This window comes from Notolabrus celidotus, chromosome 2 (genome assembly GCF_009762535.1).
Source record: "Notolabrus celidotus isolate fNotCel1 chromosome 2, fNotCel1.pri, whole genome shotgun sequence".
NCBI lineage: Eukaryota > Metazoa > Chordata > Actinopteri > Labriformes > Labridae > Notolabrus > Notolabrus celidotus.
This window is the reverse complement of record NC_048273.1, coordinates 16,573,959-16,595,723: the sequence shown is the minus strand read 5'-3', so window position 1 is coordinate 16,595,723 and position 21,765 is coordinate 16,573,959. Positions and strand designations below refer to the sequence as shown.

General features: G+C 40.9%; 2 protein-coding genes across 5 annotated transcripts in view; one reads left to right on the top strand and one right to left on the bottom strand.

The window, feature by feature from the left end:
- The first annotated feature begins 229 nt into the window (after window positions 1–229).
- On the top strand, window positions 230–3,825 carry s1pr3a (sphingosine-1-phosphate receptor 3a). 2 transcript variants are annotated; one of them, XM_034701576.1, is made up of 2 exons: window positions 230–509; window positions 1,328–3,825. In XM_034701576.1, exon 2 carries the CDS (start codon window positions 1,465–1,467, stop codon window positions 2,662–2,664), a length of 1,200 nt encoding a protein of 399 aa, XP_034557467.1. In that variant the 5' UTR covers window positions 230–509; window positions 1,328–1,464; the 3' UTR covers window positions 2,665–3,825. The 2 variants fall into 2 exon arrangements, with proteins under 2 accessions (XP_034557467.1, XP_034557473.1); XM_034701582.1 differs by lacking the exon at window positions 230–509 and adding an exon at window positions 784–849.
- A 13,629-nt stretch (window positions 3,826–17,454) lies between these two features.
- shdb (Src homology 2 domain containing transforming protein D, b) overlaps window positions 17,455–21,765 on the bottom strand; it is a 28,533-nt gene continuing 24,222 nt past the window's right edge. For 2 of the 3 annotated variants that reach the window (XM_034677883.1, XM_034677898.1), the window contains one exon: window positions 17,455–19,703. In XM_034677883.1, the coding sequence (XP_034533774.1) occupies window positions 19,517–19,703 (187 nt within the window). In that variant the 3' untranslated portion in view covers window positions 17,455–19,516. The remainder of the gene's footprint in view (window positions 19,704–21,765) is intronic. The other variant, XM_034677892.1, reaches the window with a different exon arrangement.

Below are 21,765 nucleotides of genomic sequence, written 5' to 3'. Positions count from 1 at the left end.
CAAATCAAGTCAATCAAACTGACCCTGACTTCTAGTTTGAATATGCAAAGAGAGTATTTAGTGACATATCTGTACGATAATTTGTACCAAGCAGAATGACACGCGTGGCTTTAACTCCTGACTCATAATATGTGGTAAAAATTAACAGGAGAGGTGAGGGACAACCCGCCCCGCCGGCTGACTGAGAGGTAGGGAGGGAGGGGTGAGTGTGTGGGAGAGAGCGGGACGCACAGAGGAGCTGGTGAGAGTCACAGTTTGGGGAGGACGCAGAGAAGTTCATGACATAACAAATACTGGACGTTTGGAGGAAAAATAGTCCAGTAACTAGTAACTGGAAACTTTTTACCAGGCGAGGACTAGAAATGGACATTTGGTTTCATGTCGAGGATAACTGATTTTTGGTTCATTTCCATCGCATCGTTACGCAGGAGGAAAGAAAAATACCTTCAGAGTTCTGCGAGCTTCAGCACAGCACCAGGATGTTGAGATGAGACCAGAAACTCCAACAGGTAATATAAGTTAGGGAAGCTGTTGTGATAAATCAGAGACGAATTAAGCACACACTTTGCGTTATCGTGCACTTTATTTTGTCGACTACAGGAAGGTGGTGTAACAGTTCCAAATGGTTTTCCCATTAAAGTTCTATCAACTTTTTCAAAACAGGAAAATACTTAGAATTCCACGATGGAGTGTCTGGCTGTCATTCAAATAGTATTCCAAAGTTACAAGTTGTTGTTTTTTAAGATAGAGTCACCAGTTAATGCGAGATAAACATAATGAGTGTACGTATGAAGCTAACGTCGAGAGTACATAACAACTACAATTATTTAAGGATGAATTCGCCAAATTGTATGTCTGCGTATAATTGTTTTTCAGAATCAAGCATGTCTTCATGCTGAAGTGCAAACATTTATAGCAGAGGATTTATGAGCAGTGGCAAATGCTGCAGTTTTAAGGGACAATGATAAAAAACATTTAATATTTATAACCACAGGTTCCTCTTTGTGTTTGAAAGCCTATTTTCTTATAACGTGCTACATCTTATTTATTTTCTAAGTTGCTGCTGCTTTCTTTGTGAGGGAGATTCTGAAACTTACCAACTCATGTTCCTAGCTGTATGACTGAAACAAAAGTTTAAAGTTTTTATTGTTTTCATAATTTGCTAGTTTTTATGTTTCTATTGTTTAATATCTTTGTGAGCTGTCTTATAATTTGTTTTTAAAATCTTGTTCAAACCTACTAAAACATTGTTAAATCAAATTTTTGTGAATGAAAAGTTTTGATCTTGAGTTCTGAGTTTCCTCTCTTGTCTCCATATGATTTGTAGGTCTCTGAAGAGGCTTTAAGATGCCAGCAGTGAGCCTGCCGGGTTAATCAGCCTTGCCTCCCTCTGCTGTGTCCAGTGCTGTGGCGCCCTCTGCTGTGTAACCGAGGAAGGCCAAAGAAGGGGGCAGGTCAGGCAGCATGGGGAACGTATTCGAGGATGGGATGAACATTGTCATTGTCAGCCACTACAACCACTCAGGAAAGTGGGATCGGCCTCGCAGTGACGGGGCCTGTAAGATTGCTGTGCTGCTCTTCATCTGCGTGCTGATTGTTTTGGAGAACGTCACGGTGCTGCTCGCTCTCTGGAGAAACAAGCGCTTCCACAGCCGCATGTACTTTCTGATTGGAAACCTGGCGCTGTCAGACCTGCTGGCCGGTGTAGCCTATGTGGTCAACATTTTCACCTCAGGACGTAACACCTTTTTCCTGACCCCAGTGCAGTGGCTGGCACGAGAGGGGAGCATGTTTGTGGCCCTCAGTGCATCAACATTCAGCCTTTTAGCTATTGGAATTGAGAGACACATGACAATGGTGCGTTTGCGTCCCTGTGAGACAGCAGGACGGGGGAGACTTCTAGGACTACTGGCAGCCTGCTGGCTTGTATCGGTTTTGCTCAGTGCTCTGCCCAGCCTGGGCTGGAACTGTCTCAATAACCGGGCCTCTTGCTCCACAGTACTGCCACTTTACGCTAAGAGTTATGTGGCCTTCTGCATCAGTGTCTTCAGTGCCCTGCTGGTGGCCATCATCATCCTCTACATCAGGATCTATCGTCTGGTGACCTCCAGCGGCCGCAGGGTGAGCAGCCGGCCTTCAGAGCGCTCACTTGCCCTGCTGAGGACTGTGGTTATCGTTCTCGGAGTGTTCGTTATGTGCTGGACCCCCCTCTTCCTCCTGCTGCTGCTGGATGTTGGGTGTAGTCCTAATAAATGCCCAGTTCTCTACCAGGTCGACTGGTTTATCGCCTTGGCTGTGCTAAACTCTGCCCTCAACCCTCTCATATACACTCTGTCCAGCAGGGAGATGAGGGCAGCGTTCTTCCGGCTGCTGTGCTGCTGTCAGACCAGCATGGAGTCCACAGGGACTCCTGTGGTGGGAAACCCACACCTGGGCACTGTCATCCCCACAGCAGAGAACAGCAAGACCAGCTTGGGTGGTGGAGGGGGCAGTGTGGCTGGGAAGTCCACGCTGAACAGGGGAAAGGTTCCACCACCTGTGAACTCTGACAGCAAGCATGGAGATCCATCAGCAACCGCTGTGTCCCACCCATCAGGACCTGCAGACCTGCTGTCTGCTGTGTTGGGGAAGGCGGGGGCCCTGCCACCCCTCAGCAAGTTCTGAGAGAAAGCACCTTAAAGAGGCCTTACAAACATAGAAATAAACATTAAATGGACACACTCCAGCTAACTGCCACTTTTTGTTAATGCACTATGGCCAGCGAGGCATGAAGACCATGAAGGAAGGATTTTTCTATTTGAACCAGATGAAGATAACAGACAACAGTACAATCAATGTTCATTAAAAGCCACTATTTATAACACCCCAACTATATTACTCATAACACCAGAGTAAGCAATATGTTGTTTATGCCTTATGCTATGAGTGAAGTTAACTTTCAAACCTATGAAGTATATTAGGACAGTTTCTAGGCTAGGCCCCCCCAAACAAAGCCCCAAATTTAATCTCCTGGCTTAACCCATATCTGTGAATCCTGTTTCAGCAACAACTGAGTATAACTAACTTTAAAGTTGTTGTGTCTGTGTATTTGTTATTTTTGTTTTATTTTGTTATTAGGAGCAGAAAAGATAGAATTGGGGCACTTTTATGCATGTGCTGTGTGCAAGTACTCTTAAAACGCTTGCATCTCCCACCCCAAAATGACTTCTTCAAGTATTTATTTTCTGTGAAAACATTCGCAATCTTGATACTTTTGGTATATATTATTCAGTATAGATTGTGTGCTTAAAACACTTCGGTACTCGGATTTCATTTTGATTTTGATATAATTTAAGATGCACTGTGAGAGAAAACAAAACCATGTATATGTATTTTTTGTTTTAGACTAGCGGCCTCTAGAGGCGGTGATACACATCACACATCACAAAACCAATCTTTGAGCTGACTGGAAAATAGGGTAGAAACATTGTTATCATTTCATTCTTTCCACTGCCAGTGGGCAAGAACATAAAGGCTGTCCTGGAGGTGTTGGTGTTCATTACCGGAAAGGACTCATCTTTCATATTCAGTGTCAGTTCTGTTCTGTCAGCATCAGCTGTACTGTGAGATCAATTAACGTGTGTAATAACTTCAGTCATGGACATTTTCCTCTCATCAGCATATCTAGAAACCACTCACACGTCAACTAACCACTAGTGAATAAGAGTGTTGGATGTGAATTATTTAATGGTGGTAGACTGTAAACTACATTTCTGCCTAGGGTGGTGCAGTGCCTAATGCCATTATATACAATAAAATCCTATTCTCTTTTATGAGATATTCAAACGTGTGATGTTTTTATACTGAATCAATAACTTGCCTGCTTTCAAATCCCTTTCCCCCCCATGCTCAGTGTCTGTGTTGATCCTCTGCATAAATTGTCTAGATACACATACAGGAGACGCATTAATAGGGATTTACTGTGCATCTTTTTCACCATTTAAAATGTAAATGTAGGCGCAGATCACTCCATTATAGTCAAGGTTCACTTGAAAGTTTCAGGTATGCATATAATTATGTTAAAACTCGATGATTTGTCAGTTTATCATTTGCTATTCAGACAGGAGCAGAGAAATGTCATGTAACTTAACCCACTGAACTCATTTAATATCCTAATGGGAGGTTTGATGGATAGTCTCATATCCCTTTTCACAGGTGGAGCTGGGTCAGCCTGTGATGAATAATGCAGACAAACTCTTGATATTTATTATAGCCAGGGTTTGAAGCTCAATCCGGTCAGGCATTAGTCATAAAAACCATACTGCATGAATCTTGCCTGAAGTCTGTCCAATTATTGTATGAATTCTCCAGAACTGAGTGTGACAGAGCCCTGATTATTTGTTCTTTCCAAAGGAATTTGAAGCTTTATGGCTAAAGTTTTTATAGAGTTTCTCATGTGATGTTCTTTTGAATTAGTCTCCTATATAAACAGTAAAAAAATCAATCATTTTTATAGAATGGGCTTTAAAACAAATTCTCACTCTGTATTCGAAGGGGCATTTGGATCTGAGCTGTGGATTCTGAGAAAGGATCTGATACTACAAGCAAGTGTAAACAAATCCAGGACTCAGACTCTGACTCTACTCCTGATTTTCAGGGTTCAGTGACTCAAATTTGACTTGAGCACCTATGACTGTGACTTGGACTTGGACTTAAACTTGAGCGTTGACTGCATTTGGACACTTAAGATGGTGAAGATGACTGAGATTTCTTTATTGATGAAGACTGTTTTATTAGCTACTTTTGTGTGATTGTGTGTGTGTGTGTGTGTGTGTGTGTGTGTGTGTGTGTGTGTGTGTGTGTGTGTGTGTGTGTGTGTGTGTGTGTGTGTGTGTGTGTGTGTGTGTGCATGTGTCTGTGGTAATTTTGTCTGCCAGGCAGAGTAGCATGTGTCTGCAGATCCAAAGGCCACATATCTAGAACCACAATTCTAAGACCCTTATTGTTTGTGATGGCAACACCTTGGGCATTGAATTGCCAAGGACCACATATTTAGTGTGTAACCGTGACCATTTTCACTTTTTTACTTGATTTCAGCACTGGGGACTCAATACTCAACTAGGACTCAAGGTTTGGTGACTCATCTATAACACTGCTACAGGCCAGAGTGAACATATTTGCTTTTTGGATAATGATTATTAGCAGCATTTAGATATTTGGTGTATTTTGTTGCAGCAGTAAAATATTATCGTACTTTGAAGGGATAGGTGGCCTGAACAAGTACAGTTTGGTGTTCATACCACATTGCACAGCAAAGAGCAGACAGAAGCTGACAGTCTGGCATTTCATACTCACCTCAGCTAAAGGATATGTCCCTGCTCAGCAAAAGCACATCTGATGGAAAAAGACAGTGAAGACACAGTTCCAGCTAAGCGTTTCCAGCTTAAAGGTCACTGACTACTTCCTGTCAGAAATGTTTCAACGCTCTCTTTCCTGGATCAGCCATGGGATGAGAATTGCCCTATGCCACCTGGAACATTACAAAATGTTAAAACATTTAGCTCTGCTGTTTGTAGTCCCCAGATTTCTTGTCAAAATTGTAATCATCTTCCATTCTCACACTATCATTCACCCATTGTAAGTTGTTGGGGTATGATTTTCAACGGTTGTTAATACATACAAACCATAACCAAGTCTGAAGAGGGGCCCACAACCAACTGGGAGTGGTTAAACCATAGACATATAAAGAGTAGACGCCGCATCGGCCGCTACTACCTTTTTGCGCTGACGAGCAGTGGGGTCGCCATCTTGGTCCGGTCACCCGCTGTCTGTTTGACAGACGCAATTAAGTGTCAGCACATTTAATCAATCATAACTCGCTGAATACTAAACTGATTTTCATGCAGGGTTTTTCTGCTGCAAACGTCATACATATAGGTATGATACAGGACATATGGTTCGGCGTATTTTAATATTCATAGTGGGCTTGACAGTAATAGAATATTCTGATATGTGATATATGTGATGTATGAAAGGTATTTTGCCGCACAGTGCTCTGGCATCTTGAAGTCTCTGTTGCTTCAGTTTACGTTTACAGGATCATGGGTAGGATGACTGGACCAAGATGGCGGCCGTATTTCTTGCGCCCCAGCAGCCAATGCGGCTCCTACTCTTTAAATGTCTATGAGTTAAACAACAGAGTTTATACTTCTTGGTTAAAACCACATTGTTACTAGAAAGGATACAATCACATACACACTATTCAAGCCTTTACAAATATTAGAAACATCCCCCTTCCATTAGTTATTTATTTATAATGTTCCATAACTATACAAGTTATTTTTTAAGATAGATTTAATCTGACCTTAGCTAGTTTGAATAAACTAATGATAAAAAAAGGAGAAGGCATTACATCCTCCCCCATCTCAAAGTCCAACTTGGTTAGGTCCAGAATGCTAACGAGCGGTGGCGCATGGTGCATGGTGCATGGTGCATTCCTGTGTGCATGTTGATGAGAGCACCATCCTCAACCAGGTTGTCCTCACAGAGAATAATGATAGGTTAATATCCAAGGCAATAATACACAGAAAACAGATACTTTGGAGGCATTCAACAAATTAAGCACATGTATTAATCAGCTTAAGTGGATCTTTACATTAGCTGATAAACTCTTATTAAATAATCATATTTGACTACAGAACGAATAAATGAGTATTTCTCTTGATTTAACACATCACTGTATCTCAACTACTATTTACAGTTACTAGTGTATCTAGTTACTTTGGGAATTCATTAATGCTGTGACATTACTTAATGGGAAATTGCCAAAAACTACGTAATAGCAATCCTCTGATTAGACCGCAAGGTTACACGTTGATTATCATTCAGCCCAGGGCTTCCTGTCTTGGAAATACCAGCATTATTTTTCCCTCCCTGAGAAGCTAGAATATAGTGGTGAGTTGTAGTCTATAAGCAGGAAGGAACAGTTTGTTCACTGCCAACACTTTGTAGCTCTAATCTCCAAAAGCACCTAACCAAACAACATACTTCTTCTATCTCTGGTGCAGCTCACATTAGCTCAGGAAAACAAGGAGGAGTCATTCCATCCAAATAACCAAGGCTTGTTTTTAAATCACAGCTGGCTCCACAATCTATAAGCCAGGGAGGACTAAAGAGGCCGATTGCAAATCATGTTGTTGAAGACATGCTTCTGATATCAAGTGTTAAGTCTGCTGCTTTCAGAGAACTACTTAGCAAAATACAGATGAGATGTCAGGTCCCAGATTCACTGTTATCCCACCAGATAAGACTTCTACATAGTTATTTCTATAGAACGAGCCTTGGCCAGTTTTCATAAAGGCACAGAAGTTTAGTCATTTAGACCAGGTTTCTGCCTCACTTGGCAGTCAGTCCTCTTCATCGGTTTTTAATAGATCTTAAAAGAATTCCCTCTCTAGTGTGCAGTAGTATTTATCACAGTGTATGAAAGTATTGATTGTTTCTAAATTGTGTCCTCTTCTTGCTTAAAGATTTTTTGTGAACACTTGGATACTATTGCCAGGACTTTGCAGATGCTTTAAACTCAGTGTAAGTTTGGTTACTTTGACAAGCTTCCAGGGGGTTCCTTTTCATTTTGTATAAAGATTTTAAACACTGTCTTGCACGTGTTTTCAGCGCAAATAAGGAACTTAGCTGAAGTGAAAAATGATTAAGTCATTAAGCTTTATATCTGGGAATATAAAATATTGTGGACCTGAAAGTTTTTCATCTCAGATACAAAAGCTATAAATTATTTGATCCATAATTAGGAGATATTTCAAGAGATGGTGATAAGATTAAATCAACAAAAGTAACACCAAGATAGATTCTCGTTCTCAAATTTGGAGCCCTCTACCATATTTTGGGAAAATTGAAGAACTGATGCTAAAAAAAAATCACTTAAGTATGAATCTGACCAGTGAGGTCAAGAGGTCAACAACTCGAAGTACAAGACTTTTCTTCCTTAACATCCATTCAGTTTACAGGAAGTCTTAAAAGCTGCTTCCTCAAAAATCCTTGTTGTAATGCACATTACATTGTCAAAACTGAACTTGATTTTCAGATTCTGTAAGTTAACTATAGGATTGATTACTGCAGTCTATGAATGTTTAACATCATGTGATGATACATGTAAATATGCAGACATAACCAACATTTTCTGTTTTTATGGTTGTTGAAAGAAAATAATAAAAAAAAGTCCTAATATAACTATGCACAGAGAGACAAAATATTGAACATTTTTAAATTGTTCACATTCATCCTGTTTGGTTTTGTCCATGGTCCCTCCAATTTCTGTCAAAATCCAGCTGAAACATGTTAAACCAACACATTAATTTTTCTTTTCAGTGCCCAAATTCCAGCTCTAACAGATTCCATTTCTCCAAATACCTGAAACAAACAGAGTTTAATGGATTGTGCTAACTGGGTCAAACACCTTAATAAATCATGTTAACTAAATAGCCGTCACCAGCTCTCTTTGAGGATTTAGACACGCTGGATTTGTGTCATTCTCTCTGCACAATACCTATTTGCATATGACTAATGTGAACACGACAGAGGACAAGAGAATCACACCACCCCCTGTCATCATGATCCTGGCTTTATGCATGCTGCTGTGTGGGGAGGATGAGAGCATGCATGTGTGAGTGTGAGTTTGCATACTGGTCATGGTGTTGTGCAGAAAAACGTGTGTGTGGGCAATCATGTGTGTTTGAGAGGAAGAACAAAGGCTCCATCTGGTCCGAGCACCCTGATTGTGCCAGTTTGAAACACTTCTGTCATTCTTGAGTCCTTTTTGAAGCAGCCGGGAGGTGGAGAGGGGCCAGGCGGATAGCAGCGAGGGGTCCCAATTGAGGCCGAGCCCCCCCAGCTGAAGCAGTTACTCTCCCCTACAGCTGAGTTGTTCCACTGCGGTGTGTAATGATCCTGCTCCCCTACTTTCGCTTCCTCGGCTCTCCAATTCAATACGGTGTAATTACATGAGCAACAAAGAGAATGAAGACCCAGGCAGACTCCAGTGATAAGCTCCCTGAGATCAGAGGGCTTTATCCTGAGAGCAGCTGGAAGGAAGGTCACTTCTTTGGAGGATATCTGAAGGAGCCAACTGAGTCTTGGATTGGTGGACACTCCTCCCAGTATCCCCCTCAGCGGCTCATTGCCATTAATTCTCCTTTCTAGAGCTGATCAAGTCAACTCCAGATGAGTTTCAGCAGGAATTCTACAGTGACAAAGAATATTTTGATCTGACAGTAATTTTAACATCTCAGCTACGCCCTTCTTTTTTCTTTGTCCTGAAGCTACAACAAATACATCCTTTCTTGGATATTTGCATCTCTTGTAGCAGCCACAAGCCTTCTTTGTGCTTTACAGAACAGTGGCAGCATTTATTATAAGGTAGTCACTCAATTGTATCTTAATTGAGGATAGGTTCATTAAATGCCCAAAAGTTGTAAAAGAAAACACACATCATAGCCAAATGAGTTTTCTAATTGCTTTTTGGTCAAAAATACAAAGTTATTAAAAATAGTAGTTATACAGGAGCTGCTGCTTTTAAAGTGATCTTAATGATGCATTGTCAGAGTGAATGTCCACCAATTTTCTTTAAATTTTGATTGATTGAACTACCTGACAGAACAAAACCCATCATCTCTACATATCTAAAGATGAGTACATTTTATCTAACTTTCTGAATACTGAAAGTGTTTTGTTTGTGGACAGGATTATAATAGCACATCTACCGCCATGTCCCAGGGCCTGAATTTCATGTTCAGAAATGGAAGGGGAATTCCCCCATAAATTCTTCACACGGGGGATTTTTAAATTTTACGGGGGGGATTTCATTGGTATGCAAAAACATACTGTGAAAAGCTTTTAGCTGGTTATGAAACGGACTAAATGAATGAATGCTGCCCATATGATTGAGAAAAGCAAACCAGACCACCAGGAACTTGACTTTTCTATATAAATATTCTTTTAATGTCAGTCACCACAGCCACTGGCTTGGTTTTGGACATAGGATTTAACAGCACACAGCGATTTAAGGGTATCATAATAATCATTATCATTAGTATCAGAAGTAGTACTAGGATTCATACTGTAATTATTCTGTTATCCAACATTTTTTAGTACAAAGTATACAAATGATATTAATGTTTTGTATTGGTGAAAATGACATTCAGAATATCTATGCAACAAGCAAGAGACACTGGGAACAATAAATACAACGCAACCTTCCTAACACTGCATTTAGGATTAGTGGCTAAACAGCTAACACTGTTTAAGTCTAATAACAAACAAATAAGTCACCTCTCCTGTTTAGCCCCTGTCTGTGTTGTTAGACTTAAACTGAACACCTTGCAGAAAACAAACACCTTTCAATAACTACACAGCACTCGACACTGTGGAGCTAAAGTTTAGTTTGGCTAGTGTATGCTATAGCTATCAATTGAGCTAATTGTGTTTATTTTTCTATTCAAACAGAATGAAAAAAACACACCTGAGGTATTGAACAAGAAAGCAGATATTGATAAAATTGGTTAACTAGGATGAAGGTTGGAAGATGAACTGCTTCTTTGATAAGAGTGAAATGATTATAATTGTCTTCTTTACCCTTTTCTTGTATTTGATATGTCAAAGCACATGATCCTAGTAACATAAGTGATCATTCAGATGATGTTTAGTGTTTATTAAATGTGAATGTGTACATTCGTATGTGTGGATGTACATCATATTATCTCGAGCACAGTGAAAGTTAAAACATTAATTTATTTGTTACTATGGTTAAGTGTTGACATTTGCCAAATGAATTACCAATTTGTTTCTCTTCTGTTTGTTATTTTGTAATTCATTATAAGGAGCTGTTTTTAGTTTTTGTTTTGGGGTTGTTTGTCTTGTCTTTGCTGACTGTGTGTTAGTGTGCATGATTGTATATGTGTTGGACCCCAGGACGAATAGCTGATGCTTATGCTTGTGCTAATGGGGATCCTAATAAAGAAAGAACTACTGTGTTTTTGTGTTTTTGCTCGCCCAAGTGAATCTACCATTAGCTTTCACCATCACTGGCTCAAAAGCGCCAGACTAGAGCACGGCTCTGATCATAATTACACACAGGATCCTAGTGGTGGAATAATTAAATAGAAAGTATTATGAGTGTACGCATTTAGCAAACTCCACATCAACATATGTTCTCTAATTATAATAACTCTTAATGATCACTTTGTTCAGTTTGGGATGAACATATTGCCCAGTTGATTTCTAAACCTTTGTAAAAGACAACTGTTACGAGCATTTGAGATGCACTGCCATGGCTCCTCTAGCTTTGTTAGAAGATTTGGCAAACCATGCGCTCTGCATGAACACACTGATCTGTTAAGTTGGAGCACAAAGTGGCTTCTCAGCAGGTACCGGTTCCCAAGGAATGTTTTGTTGGATTTATGGCGCAACTTAGTGTTCTTCTTGGAGCAAGAATCAAAATGCATGATAGTCATAACCGTGCACATCCAAATCCTGTCCACCTTGGGATTTTTCTCCACGGGCATATTTAACTAAGAGGTGGGTGACATATCCGGCATTTCCCAGCCATCAATGAGCAGGCAGTATTAAATGCTATCATTGCTATCAACTACATCTAGTTCCCCTACAGAAATCCACAACAAGCCCGAATCAAACAGAGATTTCTCACCATTGCCAGATTGCCAAACTTTATTGCAGCCATTGACTGCACGCACATTGCACCATCAAACAATTAATTCAACTACGTCAACAGAAAGACGTCTTTATTCCATAAATGTGCAAGTAATATGTGATGAGAATTTGTCCCTGTGGTGGCCTGGAGGAAAGCATGACTCATTCATTGTGCAGAGCAGCCCTCTGGGTGTGTGTCTCCAAGCAGGAGTGGCTGGTTTATTGGTGAGTACTGTTTAGAATGTGCTAAGTACAGTTATTAAGATATATCACATCTGTATGAGATGAGAGTTATCCACGGAGGCCATGGCTGATGACTCCCTTAACCAACCTAAGGACCCAGAAGCATACGATAATAGGCCTGCTTAACAGCTGATGGTTGTGCCTGTCTAGCATGGGTGTGTGTGTGTGTGTGTGTGTGTGTGTGTGTGGCTCTGCAGTATCAAATGAAAAAGTGTGTCACATTGTCATAGCTTGCTGTGTGCAACACAACCTTGCCATCAGACAAAGGTGTCCCTCTGCAGGAAGCCCCCAGACTTAATGCACCCATGCCTGACGCAGAGCCCTTACCACTTTCAAATGCTGCTGCTATTCAGGCAAGACAGATTTTAAGTATATCTGCACATTAGCAGAGCAAAGAACTTATTTTACAGTATTTCTTTTTTTGGAGCATGATGAAAATATCGGTCAAAACCACAATATGAGTAAACAGTTTCATGTTTAATAACCATTTGATTTTCTGCTGAATCAATCTGTTTCAGTGACTCATTAATTTGCAGTAAGATATTTGAAATGTTGGTCCTATGCCCCTTGATCTCCTTTAAGGCCTTGGTTTTGTCTTCTTGATTCTGTAGAATGGCGTCCATGAGAACTTTTGGTGCCCAGAGGTGAGAGCTGTCTTGTGCTTTGTCCTCCTCCAGTTGCTGACTTTTCTCATCTGTGCACTGTGATGCGTTTGTTTTTGCACCAAGCTTATTATCAAACCTTTTTAAAAGGATGTGTTGCTACCATATATGGCCAATTGGAAGCCTAACTGAATGCAAATTGGAACAAACGTGCACAAGCATGCCGGTTAAGAGCATGTGGACTTCATCGACACGGATGACATACTGATGTGTGTATGACCAGCGTACATGTGGTTGATAAATACAAATATTTTTGCACTGAATAGCATTCTAGACAGACTCTGGAACATCTTCTACACACTATTGATAAATGAGGAGGACCCATGTCTCATTTCTCTCCCTGTGTGATTGTTTGATGCCATTTGTAAGTGCCTGTAGTTTTTCATTTCTTCTACAGTACATAACCCAGGTCAATCTAGCAAAAGTTTGAGATGTTACCAATCATATAAAATAAAAGGTTGCTCATTGACTATCTTTTTGAATCTCAATTTCTTTCATTGCCACCACATTATAACAGATAGATGGCAGACGTTGTTAAGCAAACCCTTCCAAATTCCCCTCTTTCCACATGCCCTCCACAAAGCAGCTGCCTTCTCTCCAAACCATCTCTGATTGCAGTCTTCTGGCGTGGCCTGACGGCATGCACGCACCTGCTCACATCAACCTCCAATCCATCTCCTCCACGCCCGCCTGACACAACTGAAGGGATTAGCACGTCTGGGGCCAGGGAAGAAGTGAGAGAGAGGACGGCAGCCTTTTAGCCGTGCATGCGTGTCCTGTCCCTCACTAGTGGCATTCAGCGTGTGTGCACAGCTGGCTGATTCCCTCGCTCTATGCATGCAGGCAGCCCTGAGGTTTGTGTGTCGTGTCAAAGAGCAAATGGAGGAAGAGACACCCATAATGGACTTTAACTGAGCTTTTCATGTTAAAACGTATCTCCATACCTTTTTAAAAAACCCTCACACAGTCAGAGTTTAACATTTGATAACTCAACAAATTTGCTTCTTCAAGAGTTTCTTGAACCTTCACTAGTTGACCATTACCGATCAGATTATTGATATTTGTTCATATTTTTTTATTTTAAAAGGTGCACTTTATGCACACCTGATGGTTAGAAAGGCTAATATTTAATGAGCAAAGTTGCATTTATAAATATTCTATACTCACTACGTATGAAATAAATCACTTTTGTTGACACATATATAAAAAGAGAACAGCTCTAAAACTTTGTTTTTTCTTTAACTGAAAACCAGAGACCCCATGTGCATGCAATAATGTCTTTTTCATGTCGAACTTCATCCCACCACTTGCCTGTCAAACAAGGCTTACTCACCAGAGTAATGTCAAAGGTCCCTTTGGAGGAACTGTGTCGTTAATAAAGCCAACCTGGACACATGATTTTAGCCAAGGATTTCTCTTTAATGCCCTCAGGGCGGCACTATCTCGCCCCTCCAAGGAAAACGAACAGACACACAAAGTCTTTTATCTGTTCTGTGATCAGACTGCTAAATGCTGAAAGCAGTTCTCAACAGTCTGCTCCTATAAACTTGTGTATTTATAAGGTGTTTCTTAGTATTTATTCCTTGCAGTTGTGTTGATTAATTTATTAATTTATTATTTTACAACAAGCTCCTTCTTGCACATCTGTTGTCACTGACATGTTGAGTGTTGTGACTGTTAGCGTTTGTCTGTTAGTGTTGTTTATTCCACTAGCCGTTAGGCTGTAAACTAAACTGTTCTTCTTGGATCATTGAAGTTCTCTGACTCTGAATCTGACTATGTCTGTGGTAAAAGACTGTGAATGTGCAGAGGGTAGGGGTATATTTGCAAAGTAGTGCCACTTGGGCTACTGTCCCAAATATGCCATTAGCTGGCAAATCCTTGGTCTTCCACCTTGAAAAAGTTGTGTGATCAGGTGCCTTAACTTCTGGGACTTTGTCTTTAATTACGTTGGCTTTTAGGTAGTCTACACTTTATACTTTTCTCAAATGCCTGTTGAAACGCCACAGCACTTGCCGTGTCATTGTAGCTAATGCTAGCTGTGCATTTTTGTATTTCTTCAATAGATCTTTGATACCAAAACGACTTATCATTTGACTTAACAGATTTGTTGTGTTAAAACTTAAAGCTAGGGTTGGTAGTCACGGAAAACTAGCATGAATTTGAATGTAGCATTTCCTCAATACTCCGTCTGACCCCTCCCCCCCTCCCCTTAGAGCTCCTCCTAAACGGCGCCCCTGCTTAAATGCACGAGTGCCACTGATTTGCAACCATATGATCGTGACTGATTCAAAACCAGTCCTCAGCACATCGTTTGTGTTTTGCACTACGTCAACTCATGTCTCACTCAGCGGTAAGAAAACACCAAAACATTATCATAGTGAAAGTTAAAAACACAAACAAACATGAAATGTACGCGCAGGAGGCGGGCCGAATGGCAGGGAGGGATTTCATTGGTTTCATATTTTGGCTCCTGATGGCAGGGATTGGTTGGTGTTTTACCAGGTTTACTCCAGCTGTAGATAGCGGCTTTTTTCCACTCTTTTTAAGAACACGTTATGTATTGGTTGCCATCTGGACATAAAGATAATTTTAACCAGTATAACAAAAAGTGTATCTAAATCTGACTACCAATCCTAGCTTTAAGGATTTTTTTTCTCCTTCGGGAATACTTACAATGCGTTTTGCTCCTCTGAAACACACCGATGGCGCCTATTCTCATCTCTCATCAGTTTGTCGCTGCACTTGTTCTTCTTCGCTGTATGTAATGGCAGCTTGCATATCGCCATCTACTGTGTTGGAGTTTGTGGGCATGTTGATATGTACAGGAAAGCAACTTTTATTTGTTGTTTGTATCAAACTGAATTGTATTGTTGGAATAATGAAAAATAATACAAAATAATAATATTGGAGGAGTGCTCATTGTTTTGACACATTATGTTTTTTCTGCTAAACCTGTGATCAGAATTTAAGATATGGGACTCAATCTATTCATCATACCTGACCTTTAACCTCTAAATTTTTTTACAGCTTTAAGAGCTTTTTACTAAAATAGTCAACAGCTTTATTTTTATTTTGTTCATAGTTATTAATAATTAGTGACTTTGTGTGATCAAATATACAATGTAGTGTTGTTCACATTGTGACTTCAGTTTGTAATAGACAATAGTTAACAGACCCTTTACCCCAGCATGCTGACAAACCACAATAAGTTTTAACAGTAACAGTTACGATAGCCCCATTCTGTTTAAGTGGCTCTCTACGCCAGGATAAAGCCACAGGACCCAGACATTAAAACATATAAGTGAAATTCAGCCAAAACTATTTAGCAAATATACACCTGTGCTTTTAACACCTAAATATGTCTGTAAATACTTTTCAACATAGTAATTTAAGATCCTGCATGCGTGTGTGTGTGTGTGTGTGTGTGTGTGTGTGTGTGTGTGTGTGTGTGTGTGTGTTTAGTGGTTTTCAGACATGTTTTCTGGCTCTGTGCTGATCACAGGTGTTCATTCCTCAGAGGCCTGTCTGATGAATTAACAGCTGCCATCAGTGCATAACTGCCAGATCTGACATTACACACTCTTGAATTCTGATATGACAGCTGCACACACACACACACATACACACACACTCGCACACACACACACACACGCACACGCACACGCACACGCACACACACACACACACACACACACACACACACACACACACACACATACGCACACGCACACACACACATACACACCAGAGCCATGTTTCAATGCTGCAAGGATGGTGCCATTTGTTCCAACCAACATTACTGTACTTGTAAAACTAGGGTTTAAAATTACCTCCTAGAAATACTGAAATACTGGAAACAGCAGACAAAAGGTAAGAGCTCTACAAAAGCCAGAGAAATGTGAGTGTGATATTTGTTTGATTTTTACATGCAGCAGTTCTACTGTCGTTATTATTCATATCTCTCCCCGGGGAGCCTTGTTTGAAAAATGAGACTATTGCAGCCCCCCTACATGTCACCGTCTCTCTCGCTTACACTCACAAACACCCACACATGCACACAAACACACTTGTTCCGAGTCTCGTTGGAGAAGTACAGCCAGGCAGCATCTCCCTCCTCCTCCTCCTTCCCTTTTTTCCTCCCTCCCTTCACGTTTTTCTCCCAAATAGAGAGTGATCCAGCTTGTCTCCTCTCTCCGTCACGCGGGTAATCAGCCTCTGCTATTTCATTTGGCTCAGTAATGAAAGCAATCCCAGTGCTTTTCAGTGCGGCACAGCCCAAATAATGAGGGCTGCCTCACCCCCTCCTCAGCCACACCTCACCCCCCAGTCCTCACCCTCTCTCCCTCACAGCCCTGCTGTTAATAGATGAAGGAAAGCAAATGTGTGTGCGTCTGAGGGTGCGCAGCACGCAATCTTGCCAAGTCCTTTGTGTCTCTTTTCCTTCTTTCTGGGTTGCAAATGAGGCTACTGTATAAAATCTGATCTGTTCTACTTTTATCAGAGTACTTCAGGGTGTGTTCCTTAAAACGCCTACATTGGTGGCACCACAATTGTACTTCATGTGATCCATTTGTACCAGATTTAGACGACTCACAGGTTGCTTGTCTACAAGCTGTGAGCAGGTCAGGAGTTAAATAAAGATTATTTTGTAGACCTGAATGTAGTTTTTTCTTACCAGGATTTATCTCCAATCCCCTCATGGGACTTCAGCCCTCAGGAACAACTAATCTACATTAAAACTCGCATGTAGAATTATCACTCTGAAGAAACACTTTGGATGCAGATGAGATGTTTTCACACTGGAGGCAAATTAAACATCCTGTCATGTTTTTTTTTTTTTTTTTTTACTAGAGACTGAAAATATTCAATATAATAACAATCAATACAACCCTTCAATATAGACTTTTATATCAAGAAACAATGACTTAAATAACAATGATTTATATTGACTTATCAATTTGTCATTTCAATGGTTTTAAGTGTGTTTGGCAGAATTCAGCTTCAGACTGAAATCAGTTTTTGGGACATAACGCTGTGACTAGACAGCAGAAATGGAAACCCATCCCAGATGGCAAACGTTTAACTCAAATACTCCTCACAAACCAGCATCAGATGACTTTGCCAGCAGAAAAAAATGTTGGAAGTGTGAGAATGCAACCAGAAGTCGCAAAGTTTTGAGGGTTTTTGATATTAAAGGGGAGGTATTATGCTTCTTTACAGGCTTCATATTATCTCTCTGATACCTCTACAGTCTGTTTACTTTAAAATTCAAAAACTCTTTATTCATCTTAGACTGGTATCTGCCAAAGCAGAACCATGGGCAGAACTCAGTGTTAGAGGCCCGCCTCCTCCAGTGTGGCCGTGCTTAAAAGTGGTCAGCATTAAGTTAACTTGTGTTTTTCTATTTAAAATGACTGATAATAAAATGCAGATATACATTTTGGACCCTCAATCTAAACCAGTAAGTCTGGAGAGGGAACAAAATAAAAATCTGCAGCAACAATGAACAGAGCAGGACTTTTTCTGTGAAAGTCTTACATTCATTACTGCAGTGACCTGGCTTATTCTGTGACTTTGATGTGGATAATGCTAATTCTATAACAAGCTGAACATTCAGTCATAGAGGTGCACATGTGGAAAATGCACAAAAAACGTCTGCTGTAAGGGGCAGTTCTGCTGTGCCTGCAGCACTTTGCCCTTTTTAGGAGATCCACCATTTGGTGACATCACAAATTGAGCTAGTCCCGTGTCCCTTTTGCTAAATTTTCATGGGATTTTTTAAACAAGCTGTTCAGAGCAGCATCATCTTGGGTTATCCTACACCTGTTTACTTCACAATATGAAACTTGGCACATGTTAAGTGCTGACATTTTAACTTTCAAAATATGAAAAAGCATAATACCACCTCTTAAAGCACCTTTTGCTTCAGATATAGCCTGTAAGCTCTGCCTCAAAGCCAAACTTTAAGCCACTGAAAAGACAATGACAGAAGTGACAGGTTGCTTTCAACAAACAAAGCAATGTCGACCAAAAGCAGCTTAGGCAACAAACAAGATACAGGTCCGCAAGGTCAACACAAGTACCGATTAAACACAGTGTCTCAGTTGCTTTCCATGAACAATCAAACAGATAACACTGATATGTCTCAGCATACAGCAGCATGACAGTACAGAACAGACTGAAAGATAATAAATGAGTGTGGCTTTGTGTAGAAAAGCATCAGAAATAGAACTGCTGTTGGTAAAAACCTTATATCTCTGTGAGTAGCACTCTTTTTATGGAAAAGTCAAAATTTCAAGACAATTAGAAAAAGGTTTGAGGATGAGAACCGTTTCTTGTCTTATGCACAACATTTCAGTTTATCGATTCAGGTCTCAACATGTAAATCCAGCATAATATGACTTGCAAGGTTTTTACCTAACAACAGCAATATTTTAACAAGTGTGAATGAGGTGTTTTTTTTTGTGGAACAGCAGTTATTAAATCTCAATCTTCTGCAGGGCTTCTGTAAACTGGGGCATCAGTACATTCACAATTTACAGACCCTCTTCCAGCTACAGCTTGGCTAGATTCCTCTGCTTCAGTCCGTTGTGAAAGAATGTAAAAAAGTTAAAAAGAGAATTTGAAATGTCCTGAAGTCTGCCTACATGTACTCAGGGAGGAGATGAGAGAGGGTAGCCTCAAGTTCACATATTGCATTTCATATGAATCAATCCCCTGGATGTTAGAGACTTTTGGCACAGGTACAACAGCAGTGATGGTTTGAGGGCTTTAGCTCCTGGTGTGTTGAATCATCCAAAGTAATCCAGTCCAATAAAAGAGGGAGCAAAGGTATTCCACTGGGAAGGTCCCCAAAAATAACATTCAAGTGTTACATGTCCGATCACAATGAGGAGGACCGGGGTCAGTCAGAGTGTCTGCACCAGCACGGGGAACAGCAGGGACAGGTGCTCGGCCCCCCGGATCGGGAGTTTGTGAGTGGTATAAAAGTGGATGACCTCGGGGATGGTGTCAAACGGAGGGCTGTTTTGTCCAAGCACGTACTTTCCATCTTTACAACGTGTGAACTTCATGTGCATGAAACCCTGGCAGCTCCTGAGAAGAAACAAACAGGGAGAATGGGTTGATAAAGGAAGAAGGCAAGAGCACAAAAAGAACAGGTGAAAGAAGTAACGACATGAAATATGGGGCACATAAAGCATTGTGTAGCCTTCAACCCATTTTTTCACACAATGTCAGTGGAGACGACAGCTTGGATTTATGTTCACTCCTTTTTTTTAGGCACTTTGAGGACACCTTTTTAAACAAGATTTAACACCTTGTCACAAATTATGAAGGTAGGGACATTATGATGGATGGATGGATGGATGGACGGGTGGTTTTAATGGCACATGGAAGGGGAGACAAACCCAGAGAGAGCGAAAAAGAAGAGCGCTGAAAGCTGTGATGAATGTTTCGGCCAAGAGAAACACACTGCTTCCTTCCCCTTTAATCGCCAAGCAGCCACAACATGACTTCCCCTTTAAGAGCCAGCCAGCCAGTCATAACGTAAACCTAATTATAGAAGCAGAGGAAAAGACAAGGGCTGGAACGGTCACTGTAATTGTCATTGTTCTAGTAAACCAAATTAAATTTTGAAGAGCAGTGAAAGCAAACGGCTCACTGTGACTACAAACGGCCAAACACCAGGCCAAGTATTATAGTCCCACTGGCCTCTGGAGCACTGACGCTTCAGCTCAAACGCTTTCATCCGGTCCTGTTTGTTTTGGGGGATTTTTTTTGTGTGTATCTCATGCTACATTAGAACATACCAGTGTTCTTTCATAAATATTTATGTTGGGTTATATCCTGCAGGCGTGTCTGTTTCAGTGCTGACTCACTTTGGAGTGGCTCTTCATTTTCTCCCTCCCTCCCTCTAACTGATTACTGCTTAATCTATATAATCTGAAGGTGAGGTTCACTTTTCTCAAGGGCCATTACAAAGACAAAAGCACTTGTATTCTATTGTATTCAATAAACTTTGGCTGGAATCTGCATTTATAAAACAAACTGTACTTTTTCAGGGGTGTACTGACATCATGGAGATATTTTTGTGAAGCAACCCAGTCACAACAGCCTGATAAAGACTTGTTTCCTGCTTCTCTCCAGTCTAGAAACAGATATGATGGAATAACTTATTTCTGTAGTTTTGGCTCATCAAGAAAATTGTTGACAATAACACTGTAGCTGAGTCAAACAGGGCAGGTAACGTCATCTGAAAATCAAACAAACAAGCTACTTGGCTGACAGTTTGGTGGTTAAACCCAGGAAACCAAGGATTTATATCTCCTCTGTCACCTGACTCAATGGCTTTCCTCTGGAGGGACAAACACATGCAGTGTAACAAAAACACTCCTGCCCGCTAGAATTTGCTCTGTATTGTTACATAGGGTAGGATGGGATTAGGTTTCCAGTGTGCTTGTGGAGAAAGCCCTCTCTCTTGAGTGAAGAAACACAACCATGTGCTGTGTTATTTTAGACATAGCATTCTGAAAATAAAAAAAGAGGGGGTTGCCATCAACATAGGGGCTTAAGCGTGTGCCCCATGTACAGAGGTCATAGCCCTTGGTCACTGGTTTGACTCCAACCATTTGCTGCATGTCTCCCCCCCCCCTCTCTGCTCACCACACTTCCTCCCTCTCTTGGTGTACACCAAGCGGCAACCTCTGGTCTGAAAATATGAAGTCCATGCGGAAGTGTTATAAACTGCAATTCATAGAGAATCCACTTGAGGCTGGCTGCAGAAACACCGGAAACCACATAGACACCAATTTTAAAAAGATGATCTTTGCAGCATTAATAAACATGTTTACAGCCTGGTACTAAAAACAGCTTGGCCCTACGTAGCTAATCTTTCTATCAGCACACACTGTACAGGTGGTACATTTTTTTCTAACGTGACGGTTCAGAAGATGTTAAGATTACGAGATTTTGCCCAAATAAGGACATGACTGACTTGATTCCCGGTCGGGAACACATAGCTGTTGGCTAGGATGCTCCAACTCCGCCTCTTTACGTCACACTATGCCTGGTTGAGTTCCACATTTCCAATAAGGCTACCGCCGCCGATTGGCTTCAAAACAGCCCTCAAGAGCAAATGGGTGACGACACGGATACT

Excerpts from the sequence above, each read along its gene's own strand:
- s1pr3a (XM_034701576.1), top strand. The coding sequence starts at position 1,465 with ATGGGGAACGTATTCGAGGATGGGATGAACATTGTCATTGTCAGCCAC.